We start from the raw sequence: 13,043 nt of genomic DNA, 5'->3' as shown, positions 1-13,043 counted from the left end.
GTCCCCTAAGGAAATTTATCTCTATCATATGTGAACATTAATATTTAGCATGTACGATGACAACTTTGAGGTTTCAAATCGGACCACAGCCAGGTTAAGTATTTTTAGCTGGAATTCATTCATCATCAGTTGTCATCTATTAATCAGTTGGACCACGCTGCTTGGTTTGTACAGGTCACATAATAGTCTCCATGTGGTTGAAACAAGTATCCTTCAGACTGTAGCCGAACTTTCCTTTTTTTTGGTGGTTTTATTAACATTTACAACACTCACAGATACTATAGTGCAGTACACTGTCTCCCTTTTAATAACTGCAGCCTACGTCAAATTGTAATAAATTTAACATGCAGTTCAACTCCACAGTATGTTTACAGAAAGCAGTAATGAGGAAATGCAGGGAGAACCTTGTGTGTTTTGGGGGGGTTGTCTGATGGGTTGATAAAGTTCAATAGGAGGCCAAAATTAAAATAATTCACATTTTGAAAACATGCAAGCCTGACTTAGCTGCTAGAAGAAGGCTTTAGGAGTTCTGCTGTGGGAGCATTAGTTTGTGTGCTTCACGTGCAGACTGCCATTCCTCAAGCTCCACACTCAGTTCCACAGTGACTGGTTCCAGTTGGACAGACACAGAGCTGTGTGTGAGGACGTCCATCTCGCATTGCTTCCTTCCCTTTCCTTTGCCTGCGGAAGACAACGTCAAACAGGATTCGGGATTTTAAGCAGACTAGAAAGGAGAGTTTAGTGACTTTATAAGGTGTTTTTCCTTTACGCGACACTGAATCTTAAAGTTTTACAGTGTGCCACCCACTTTAAGTCTTCTTCAGTAATTTTCACTACAAGATATAAACCACACAAAGTACAGTATTAAGGTCAGCCTAAACATAACACCATTGTGGACATATTTTACACTATTTTATAATGCTGTTATCCAGAAAATGAACAAACCTTTTGAAGCTTCTGCACTCTTCTGTCTCGTACCACTGCCTCCTCTGAGCTTTGATTCCTTGTCCTCCTTCTTATCCTCTTTGATTTTCTTTCCCAGATTCTAAAGATGAGTTAAAAACATGTCAGTCGGACAATTTATCATGACAACTTATAATTCTGTTGGCATGTAAACTTGCCTTTTCGGGTGTTTGCGTAGCTTCTGCCTCAGACTGTGTGTGCAGAGTCCCAAGATCACAGAGGACATCAACCTTTTGACGTCTTTTGACCAGACTTTGCAGGGGGACATGGACAGAGCCAATGATTCTTCTGATGGGGGTGTCCTGGACCAGCTCTGGTACAGATTTCTTCTTTTTGTCTTTCAGCTTTTCTTTGGTGGAACCAGATTTGACTGGAGACTGGTGAAGATATCAAAGACATGAAAGGATGATGTTTAGATACAGTCCAATTTCATCTTGTAACACCTACAGAGCTGATGTGGATTCACCTGTTGACTATTTATAATAATTCTCACTATTTTTATAAGCTGTGACTCTCATGGCTTGTGACACTAAAATCAAGGGCTAAATAGCACATTACAAATAAATGAGCGCTACAAGAGCGATTAATGTTAGTGCATGTTATTGACCACATTTGCTTCAGGGCTGTATGTAAATTGTTGGCATTAAGAAGTGGCTGAATCTAATGTTTTACTTTGTACAAAAAGCAAAGCCCTCCCCATGATGATTAATATTTCTTTTGAACTGCCCACTGCCCATCAACACCTTCCCCCTATACTGATCTCTTCTCCCCCTCTAATTTATATACAGCCCCTGATCAATCTGAATTTGACTTTCTCATCTCAGGGCCTCTCATCGTGACGTTGCATTTATTGAACCTCTTGAGTCACCAGCAGATAATACTAATAAAAAAAACAGATATACTACATGATATAATGAGACGAAGAACAGTCACAGTAGTTTGATGGAGCATAAAAGTCAGACTGTGATCAGAAGTAAAAATAAAAATAACATAGCACATCAGTTGCCATAGCAACAGACACAGGTTTTCAGTAATCTTGCTTTCTGACCCGAGGGGTTTTTCTGTGGTTTTTCTATGAAAGAGCAATCCAGAACACCCTCAAAAGTCTGTTCAACAAATCTTTCAACTCATGGCCGACCGCTGACAAATGCAAGGGGTGTCTACAGTTGATGATTCAGTGCGAATTAAAAGATCAGATCACCTCTTTCCCTTTCCTGCCTTTCTTGTCTTTTACAGTTCGGCTGGGTTTGGCCAATGTGACATCTTCCGAAATTGCAGGCCATGACAGTACCTAAAATTTCAAACGGCAGAATATGAGTCCTAACACATTTTGTATCCAAACATTTGCCCTCTCTAACTTCATTTTCTCTACCTTTTCCTCCTCTATCCTAAGATAAAGTCCTTGATTGAGGAATCTCTTAAAGCCTCTTAGATCTCTAACAATGTGCGTTTGCGTGCCACTGAAGTTCATGCACTCTGACCACGTCCGCTTTGATGTGCTGTGTCTTGACACTGTAGAAAAAGAAATCAGAGAAATGCACAAGTGAAAGTCTGGCACACGGTTGGTACAGCACATAAAACCACCACAGAAACAAGTCGTTCAGTTTCATGGTGTGCACAACTCTTCAGTGGCTGCTCTGACTGTACATGTCTTCTGTTTAAATTCCACAGAAAATGATAAGAAAAAGTTAATCCCAGTTAAATTAAATTAAATCAATCCAAGCATTATACTGACATTATTTCCAGACTCCTTTAAAGCACTGCACTGAATGACATCCAATGAAAACCTGTAGTTGTAGTAATCTTTCTGTATAAATAGCTGCTTCCAGTGTTTGCTGTGCAGTTAGGCAAGTGTTATTACCATGTGCACTGTCATGGCGGGTTTCCTCAGTACACACCAACAAGTTGTGTGTATCTGGTTTGTTCCTTTCTTCCTCACAGTTTTTGTTTGAATGTATGTCGGCGTCACTGGGGCCGTCTTCTGTCACATGTGCTGTGGCTGCTGTGTCAAATTTAGACTCACTGTCCAATTTCTGTGAACAGTGTCCAAAAAAAGATAGGAGAGAAAAAAGTCTTTAAAATATAGTAAAAAAGTATTCATTTCTGTGCAGCTAATCTACAATAACACAATTGCTTCCATGCATCCGTGTGACAATTGCAGTTTGAGTATTTTCCAAAATCTTTTTGTACTAAAGTGCCCCTTTCTGTTTCCTTGGACACTGTTTCCTTGCTGAGTTGCAGTGGAGGGATTATGTGACAAAGAGGGAATTTGGACCTGTTTGGTCTACAGAATGGGGACTGGAGGCTTCCCTTTGCTTCAGGAAGGATCTCTTTGCAGCCAGTATGGGCAATAACAGCAACGCATGACTCTTGAAATGTACATATGGTCATGTGAGTACTGTTTTAAGACAGACTTGAACAAATGTACACCTATCTGTGAAATGTTTTGAGATATGCATGAATTATTATTGCCATTCATGAAATTGAACTCAAAGCTGTCGTGAGATGCCAGAATACAATGGAAATAATTCCCATCTGAAATCCAAAATAATGCCAAAAATCCATTTGGTTTGAATTCAGTTTTCACATGTGGCACTCTGGATAGCGTTAAATGTGCAGAGAGGTAAAAAGACTGAAAAGTGTGTGAAGGATACGTCACCGGATTAACAGGCGTTTGAAGACAAATGAACTCATATGTGACAAAATAGCTGAAGGTGACGACAGGGAACTCTGGAGTGTTTTCATCCACACTCTTCATTGGGTCTGGGATTCCCTTCACTCTGCCTACACTCACTGTGGCTGATGCCCGGTCCACTATCAGGGCTGTACAAAAGAAAATAGTCCTGATATTATAAACTGTAACCATGCTTTTAATATAGATTAAGTGACAGAGCTGCAAATTTAGGAAATTAAAAAAACAAACAAACAAAAGTTTACATTCAGAGGACTCAGATACACTAATTGATGGCACAGTCTTACCACTCATCTCGGCTAAGCCCTTAAAACGATGTCTTTCCTCAGGGGAGATCCACGAGGCGTCCAGGAAAGAGAGCTGTGGGAGACTGTCCACAGTAAAGCCCGGGTAGCACGATGCAAGAGTGAAGGGGTTTCCCTCCAGCACCAGCGACTTGAGGCAGGGGAGCGTGCTCAAGGCGTTCAGCAGAGCCTGCTGGTCCTGAAACTCACAGTCACTCAGGTCTAGACACACCAGACGTGGCCTGAAGTCCGAGACAGAAAATTTTCCTTTTAATTCACAAATAAACCTTGTCACATAGATAGCACAGTAAAAATGAGCGGCTGTTGAATCATTACCTATTATGTGCAGCTGGAAAAGAAATATTTGAAAAGGCTTTATAGTGATTTAGAATTAAAACCATTGCAACCCTGCAACACACAAACTGTGTGTGTTCAGGCATCCATTAACAGATATATAGAAATACTCAGCCGGTGAGTCCAAGTGGCCAATTCAACCCCAGATCTCTGTAAGAGTTTCTATTCATTTGAATTTTGTGTCATTTTTTTAATTCAGCTGGTCTGTTTTTGTCATTTCTTTTTTAATTTAAATACAGTTGTGTCCCAGAATTCCTGCACATGAAGATCTGAAAGCTGTTGGGTCATCTCTACCCCACCAGGAATGAACAATGATGAGAAAAGAAAAAAAAAAAACAACGTTTTGTCAAACTTCTCCAGCGTCATGAAGAACAATACACAATTGTCCTCACAGGATGTGTAGTGTTTGATTTGACTGTTTAATTGATGACGAAGCAGGATATCTTACGAGAGGACTTTCCCCAGTGGCTTACTCACATGCTAACAAATTGGCAAGCTGATCTTCCTGGAGTGTTTCAAAGTATTTTCCTCCTGAAATGCATCAGGAAACACCAGTAATTTTGACCATGCCTCCCAGCTTTGATATACGTAAACCTGCAATGCTTTGATGTCGGATGACAAAATTGGAGAGTTGGTGTAATTTTGTTGCCCACACTGAAACCACAATTAGTAGATGTGTTCTTTTAAGCAGGATCAAAAGATTTTTATCTCAGAGCATCAACTGCAGCCATCCCTTTTTCATCACCAGCTCACAGAAAACCTTCCAGTGGCGCAGAGACACTGTCATAACATTAGCATAATGTGTGAAATCTCTCACAGGTGGAAAAACATACCATGACACATCATGATGCCATGTGGCACGATGTCATTGTCTTACAAACAATAAAAAGCACACAGTCCTACCTGAGTTGTTGTTTAACCTGGTTTTGGTTTGCCTCTTTAAAAACCAGCCCACTTCCTGTGTGTGTGTGTGTGTGTGTGTGTGTGTGTGTGTGTGTGTGTGTGTATGTGTGTCCACGTGTGAACCAACCAGTGTCTTCCTGTCAGATGAGAGACGTCTTCATGAGAACCCAGACTATTTGAGCCCAGGCCGAGGTATTGCAGGTGAGGAGGTGAACTGCTGGTGAGACTGTTTAGAGAGGACAGCCTGTTGGCATGTAGCTCCAAAATCTTTAAAAGGAACAAATTATCAATCAGACAGTTTGAATCATAACCACATCACAACATGTGCAACACTTTCATCTAGTCAGCTATGAATGTTGCACTACAGGATATATCTCAGCCCGTGATGCAAAAGCAAAAAGAGCAACATTGTTCTACTTTTTATGATTCAATTGTGATAAGCCAAAGAGCAAGCTGGTGCATGACAGTGACTCACCTTCAAACTGCTGGGAAGGTTTTCTGCAGGGATTTCTGAGATTATGTTGGCACTCAGCACCAATTCCTGCAGCTTTGAAAACTTTAACAGGCCGTCATCGATGACTAATACCTGAACACAACATGAACATCACGTACAGCTTTTCACAATCATGCATTAAGCATCAATTGACTTTGTTGTTTGCGTCTTGAACAAGGTCATGTGACCTGTGACCATGTCACCTTTGTGACCTAAGGAGCTGCCCAGAGACCCTCAGCCATCAGAGGACAAATTGAAAATATGGTTAATTTTTGGTATCCTCTGTTTATTTCTTGTCCATTTTGGGATTTAGGGGATATGACAGACTTTTAGATCTGGGACTTGCTGTAATTGACTCCAGGATTACAACAAATAACACTTTTAGGGCTTCTATGGCAGATTTTTTACATTTAGGGATGCTCTAACAAGTTTTGGGATTATAACAAATACCATATTCTAGCGTTCTGGGAGGGTAGGTGTTGTGGAAAGCCTCCCAGCATGCACCGGGGCAACAGGTTTATGGCCTCATTTTGTTCTCTGGTTTCTCCACCAGTCCTATGGTTTATCTTTGCTTATTTCAGTCAGAACGATATGGTCAAGCTGTGCGTAGTGCAGGTTTTATGATGCACTTACACATAAGAATGCCTAGGTACTCCATTTTACTCTGAGAAGCAAATAAAGGACCATTTTAAAATGGAAACTTTGAACTGCTGATTTCTAGCCTGCAATAAGATTTACACATTAATAATATACTTTGCTTTTTCATTCATTCATTCATCTTCTTTACCCGCGCATCCCATTTTGGGGTTGCGGGGGGCTGGAGCCTATCCCAGCTAGCAATGGGCGTGAGGCGGGGTACACCCTGAACCGGTCGCCAGCCGATCGCAGGGCAACATACACAGCCACACAGACAGACAACTCACACACTCACACCTACGGACAATTTAAAGACCAATTAACCTAATGAGCATGTTTTTGGTCTGTGGGAGGAAGCCGGAGTGCCCGGAGAGAACCCACGCATGCACGGGAAGAACATGCAAACTTCACACAGAAAGGCCCTGCCCGACCCCGGGTTCGAACCAGCAACCTTCTTGCTGTGAGGCACGCGCACTACCTGCTGCGCCACCGTGCCGCCCTTTGCTTTTTCATTTCTAATATATTATTATTTATACAATGACACTGCACCAAGCAGGTATGTTTATATTCTACCAGTGGAAATGGAATGGAAAATACAGCATTAGGCTGTAGGAAAAAAACAGCAAACTCACCCCTTCGTCCACAATGCGAAGTGTAGAAAAGTAATTGTGAATGAAGTCAGTTTGCAGGCTTTCAGGTGTGAGCACAGCCAGCTGTCTCAGGGCCGCAGCTTGAGGACTCCAGGACTCATCATACATCCATGGAGAGTGAGAACAGCTCAGTAGATCCAGGAGCGCGTCTGTCTCCTCTGTCTCTGCTCCCTCTGTGCTGCTTTTTGTCCTTCTCTGAGAACATAATCAGTGTGCTTATTAGTATCTTACACTGTAAAACACTGTAACAAATTTACAGCAGACAAAAATAACTCACCCAGCTGCCATATCCACAAGGAAAGTCACTGAGACACAGCTGGCGAATCTTCTTCTCTAACACAGCAGAAAGTGTGTTTGAGCTCATACCTGTCAAGAGGAATTAGACCCACTGTATGACATGTGTAACATAGAAGAGAAATGCTGCAGCTGCATGCATGCAGTGTGTGGTCAGTTTATCTTTGGTCAGACTTTCAGGGAAAAGGCTCCTGGTGTTTACTGTTTACAAAGGGTTGTCAGTTGCCAGGCAACAGCTGGGGCTCACGCCAGGGACACTGCATTGAGTCTGGGCTGCAGTGTCTGTGTGAGGGACGCTGCTGAAACTTGTGAAAAACTTGTTTACGCTCACCTGTGTTTTCTGCTGTGAAAAATAGTCTATATATCCAACTGCATCTAAGTGGAACTCCCTGGCACCCTCTAGTATTGTAACACACACTTTGCATTGTCTTTATTATCTATACTATGATAATGTTTACCATGATCACCATCTTACCTTAGCATGTTAGCATGCCTACATTTGCTAATCAGTCCCAAACCCAAATTGCAGCTGAGGCTGGTGGGAATGTCATTAGGGGATCACCAGAGTGATGACGATTCATGTCGAATGTCAGTATGATTGTAGCAAATTTGTTGTCAATCCATCTAACATTTCACCAAAAAACAAAAATATTAACCTTGTGGTGGCACTTCGGGAAAAGATCTATTGTGCTCTCGGTTTTTTCCATTAATGATAAATCAAAGAATCAAAGAATGAGGAGCAAACATCCTGTGGTGTGTTCACAATAAAGGTATCTCAAGATTCAAGGCACAAGGTCCATTTGTTAATCATTGTACAACACAGGACTGTATAATAAAATGCAAGTTGTAGTCCCTTTATGCTGCTTACAAAAGAAAAATGATATAAATGGATGAAATCCTAAAAATCAATCTCTTTCATGGTGGAGTGTGGGGGATGAGTTGAGGAGTCTTATAGCATGAGGAAAGAAGCTGCTCTGTAGTCTGGTGGTACAGCAGCAGAAACTTCTGCATCGCTTGGCAGATAGCAGCAGGGTGAGAAGGCTGTGGCCGGGATGGATGTTGTCTTTTCGCACCTTTCGGGCTCTGTGGAGGCACCTCACCTCACCAGTATCACTGATGCCCAGTAGATGGGTGCCAATGCTGTTCCATGTGGTTTCATCACCCACAGCAGAGACTTCCTGTCCTGGGCAATGCCTGCAAGACCGTTGATTTCCTCCTGATTTGAATTCTCGTCATTGCTCAAAATCTGGCCGATGACGCTGGTGTCGTCCGCAAACTTCACAACAGTGCCCTCCGTGTCTGGGATTGCAGTCTCAGAAATCGGACTCATGTTATTTGAAAATTCATTATCAAATAAAGTGGGCTATACTTTGAATTTTCACATCATGCTGAACACATGAGTCACAACAATATGACTGATGATATGACTCAGTTCAAATTTGGATATCAGTAATGTCGTCACAGGTCCATGGAAACAGGATTGCAGATTGCAGATGAAGGACGGGAAATGGGCGAAACCTGTTTTATTCCACAAACAACAGAGTTGGATAAGGTCTGGACACTTAATTTCTCTCTTATGTGCAGGTTAAATGTTATGCTTCTCAAAGATCTCTTAATGAGATCGCCGTTTCTAGAATAGCTCTGCTGTCTGTCAGGTTGACGGGTTTTAAAATTCTGTGGCAATTGACAGCAATAACTTTTCAGACAACAAAGTTTACAGTTTTTTTCATTCAGCTGATAAACATCAGATGTCTTAGATAACTCAGTGTCAGTTTGCATTGCCTCCCCACATTAAACCACTGTGGTGGTTGAACAGTGCCCTACAATTGCAAAATAGAAACATTTACTACAAGATTTTTTTGGATGATAATGCCACAAAGGCGTCATCCCCCAAATGATGGCATGCAACAAAAAAATCCCGTGTTTCGATATATAAGCTCAGTGTGTGCCAGTCGAAGAGCATTGACTCGACAGCAAAAAGGCAATAATCACATGATGACTCTGGGTAAAGGTAAGCTGGCTTTAAATTAAACTTAAATAAGTTCGATATTTTTCCTTCAAAGAGTATAGAAAATGAAAAACTTGAAGTCACTTTCAGTATCTATGTGTAATAATGCTTTGGTGTTACCTTGATATAATGTCAGGAGTATTACTGTTACAGGAATAAGTCAAACGTTAACATTGCACTTTACCAACAGTTATGGTGGCTGCCTGATCGCTGAAGGGCTGGAAAGTCTTAGGGCAAGCTGGCTGAAATTTGAAAATTGGCTTTTAAGCAGCATTTCCCTTTCAGTCTATTATTCTCTAGAAGCAGATTAGACGTTTACGGCACAGCTACTTCCAAGGTGCATGGAGAAGGGAAATATTCTGAAGAGATCCAAACTCCAGCAGCACCTGTAATATAAAGAACATTTCATTTCATCTGGATGACCCTGATGAAGGCAGCAAGCCAAAACGCGCTGGTCCGACAATGAAGTTGTTCTTTACACGAGTGTTGCTGGAATTTTGACCTCTTCAGTCCGTTGATCTCTTAGACTTTGACTTTGACTCTTTGACTTTTGGCTCGGTGTTGTTGATTCTATTTGGACTTGAGCAAGCTTCTCATTGACTTGGCATGCAGATGACGTCTTTTTGTGTATAACTTCCTGCAGAGCTCCTTCTTTCCTGCATTGTGATGATGCACATCTCTTTCACGGCCTCACATCCAGTCAATCCAGAATGTATGATGAGGGACACGCTGGCGTTATCTTTGCATCATCTTCGGAAGGCAGAAACAGATTACGTAAGTGAACACCTCATACTTAAAGTTTGTAAAGCGCACAATGCATTGAAAGTGACACTGAAGAACATAGCCTTGCGGTCACAACTTTTTCATTTTTTTGCAATTTCATTTCATTTGAGATGTGTTCAGAGTTAGAAGCCAATTCATGTAACACAACATAAAAGGTACTGCAAAGTCAAGCTGCCTCCTCACTGTAGATGGAGGGACATTTCGAACACATTATTAAGTTATGACAGCTGACAGCCTCTGAGCTCTGTGCTCCATCACTGAATTTATCAAAATGACTCTCATTCCCTCTCTAGATCACGCATATGTTTGGTGAAAGTGCAACACACTTAAAACATTTAGAGGCCCTTGAAGGAATAACTACGGGAAACACCACTGAAGAAATCCAGACCTCCATCTGTGCAATCACCGACTACCTCGAAAATCACATGCCAACAATCATCAGTGATCTCACTGAGAAGCACCAGAAAGACCTCATCACAAACATTACTGTGTTCAAAAAACAGTTGAAAGCAGTTGGTGACCTGATAGACAGAGTTCAAAACAGCACCAGCATCCCAAAAACATGCCACAGAAATATAATAACTTCAAACGATTTCGCCAAGAAAGAAACTGGCCTCCGAATAATTCGCTTTTCCAGAGAATGGGCGGAGCATTTTGCAGAAACCCTCTGTAAAGGTCCCTGAAAACACTTTGGACATCTTATTTATGCAGTTATTTATTTATTGGTCTGTTATTTAAGGTTTTCTATATCTATTTATAATTGCAAGTATTTATTTCATTATATTGAATGATGTCTTCCATGTTATCCGTTGTCAGCCTTGAGCTGCCCCATTTTGACTGGATATTGTATTAGATGACTTTTTAAAATATAAATTGATAACAATAAAACATTTAATTCAAACCATTTGTCTGTTCTTAAAAAGAAACTGAGCCTGGTCACAACCGGAGGGCTGTTGCACAATCCTAGATAGGGGATTAAGCCAGGATTTTTCAGTTATCCTGGTTGAATTTAGCTGTGACTCGGTTGCACGAAAGCAGAGGCACATAATTTACCATGGAGATTTATTCTGTGCAGCTAGCCTGCTCCAGACCAGGCTAACAGCCAGGCTTGATTAACCCTGGTGCTGTCTCCGATTGAAAATAAATGTGTTTTACAGTTATTCAGTGTTCTTCTGTATATATAACTTTTATTAGCCTGCTTTAAAATACCACAGATACATTGCCATTCAGTTAAGTAGGTCCACTGTTATTATTTTAATTGTAACCATTATCATTTTTAGAATCATTCATGTGATAGCCATTATTACTGTTAGGCCTACTGTTCATATTGCTGTCCGAGGTTTGATGAATACGTATATTATTGCACACCTTGAGATGATTAGAAATAGCTGATGAAGTTGCAGAGGTGGTTTCAATTAAGTCAATGCCAAGGGCAACATATCCAGTCCCATTCACCTGTGTTTCTTCCTTCACAATGGCGCGCCCTTTTTTTTGGATGATGTGTTGGATGAAGAAGCACTTATACTGAGAAGGGCTTTCCGTCGTGAGAGAGTGTTTCGAGACAGGTCAGACCCGATGGCGTTTCCTGACAACTACCTGCATGAGAGGTACCGGTTTTCCGGTGATGGCATCCGATACTTGTGCAGACTGCTGGGTCCCAAAATTCAGCACCGCACAGCGCGGAGTCACGCCCTCACCATCCCACAGATGGTCTGTGTTGCACTACGTTTCTTCGCGAGTGGAATGTTCTTATATTCGGTGGGAGATGCTGAAAACCTGAATAAGGGCACCATTTGCCGATATTTGGCACTGAAATCATTGGCACACATCTTCATCACCTCCCTTGGCCAGAGAAGAATTTGCTACATCAAGGAGGAATTCTACAAGATTGCCGGTAACATCAATTACAGATTACAAAAAAGTGTTAACATTAGAATAGTCACTGTAGGATACTCATTTTGTGCTACAGCTTTCCCTAATGTCACTGGTGCGCTGGACTGTACTCAGATCCGCACTAAACGTCCGTCAGGGGCCACATGAAGGTGATTTAGTAAACAGAAAATCCTTCCACAGTATCAATGTTCAGGTAAGAATGACTTATGGTTGTGGTCAACTACATATATTAATTAATTCTGTGTATTAAATTATCTTAATAGACTACATCTTATTGTCTCAGATGATCTGTGATGCTGACTGCGTAATCAGTAATTTAGACGCAAAGTGGCCTGGCTCGGTCCATGACTCCCGAGTCTTTCGGGCCAGTACAGCGTACCAGCGACTATCACAAGGTGAGCCACACAAATGTTATCCGTACGCACCTTGAACATAATGAGTGTGTCAAAAGTTTTACTCTATTTATGTACATTTTGTATTCTCTGGCATGTTGCTGGGAGATAAGGGTTATGCCTGTATGCCATTCGTGCTCACTCCCCTTGCAGACCCTCAAACAGCCGCAGAGCAAGCATTTAATCTTGCCCATGCCAGAACAAGGGCCCGAACTGAGATGGCATTCGGCCTTCTAATGTCACGTTTTCAGTGTCTTCACCACCTGAGGGTCACCGCAGACAGGGCCTGCGACGTCACTGTTGCCTGCACAGTCTTACATAATATTGTCTGTCTCAGGAAGGAAAGGGCTCCTAGAGTGGCCCTAGAGATTGACTGGGACAGTGCTGCAATATTTCCAGACAATGTTAATGGCAGATTGGTCAGAGACCAATACATTGTTAATTATTTCAGTTGATTTTTCCTTTTGTTGAAACCCATCCCTTACCAATAAAGGATAGTGTATGTCACTCTTCCCGGTGGACATGTATTTTATTTGGCAATAGTAGCACAGTTTCTGGTTGTTAGGTTTCATAATTGTATTATCTTCCCAAATTATAGTCTGGCTTCACTGGACCGATAACTGTTTAGTGTATCGTATATTTATGAAACTGGGAGGACACCACAATGTGTTTTGACCCTTTTTATTTTGCTGTCATCA

General features: G+C 41.5%; 1 protein-coding gene across 1 annotated transcript; it reads right to left on the bottom strand.

Annotated features, from left to right (window-relative positions):
• Nucleotides 1-243: 243 nt before the first annotated feature.
• Nucleotides 244-7,447, bottom strand: LOC143321207 (leucine-rich repeat-containing protein 43-like). The gene is made up of 12 exons (XM_076731412.1): nt 7,253-7,447; nt 6,958-7,170; nt 5,672-5,782; nt 5,324-5,463; nt 3,943-4,181; nt 3,623-3,786; nt 2,825-2,996; nt 2,336-2,475; nt 2,165-2,254; nt 1,122-1,340; nt 946-1,045; nt 244-681 (listed from the first exon to the last, which is right to left on the bottom strand). The coding sequence occupies exons 1-12, from the start codon at nt 7,337-7,339 to the stop codon at nt 521-523; spliced, it is 1,836 nt and encodes a 611-aa protein (XP_076587527.1). The 5' UTR covers nt 7,340-7,447; the 3' UTR covers nt 244-520.
• Nucleotides 7,448-13,043: the final 5,596 nt, after the last annotated feature.

The sequence above is a fragment of the Chaetodon auriga genome, chromosome 5 (genome assembly GCF_051107435.1).
Source record: "Chaetodon auriga isolate fChaAug3 chromosome 5, fChaAug3.hap1, whole genome shotgun sequence".
NCBI classification, from domain to species: Eukaryota; Metazoa; Chordata; class Actinopteri; order Chaetodontiformes; family Chaetodontidae; genus Chaetodon; species Chaetodon auriga.
Note: the sequence above shows the minus strand (reverse complement) of the source record. Positions and strands in the feature narration are given on the sequence as shown.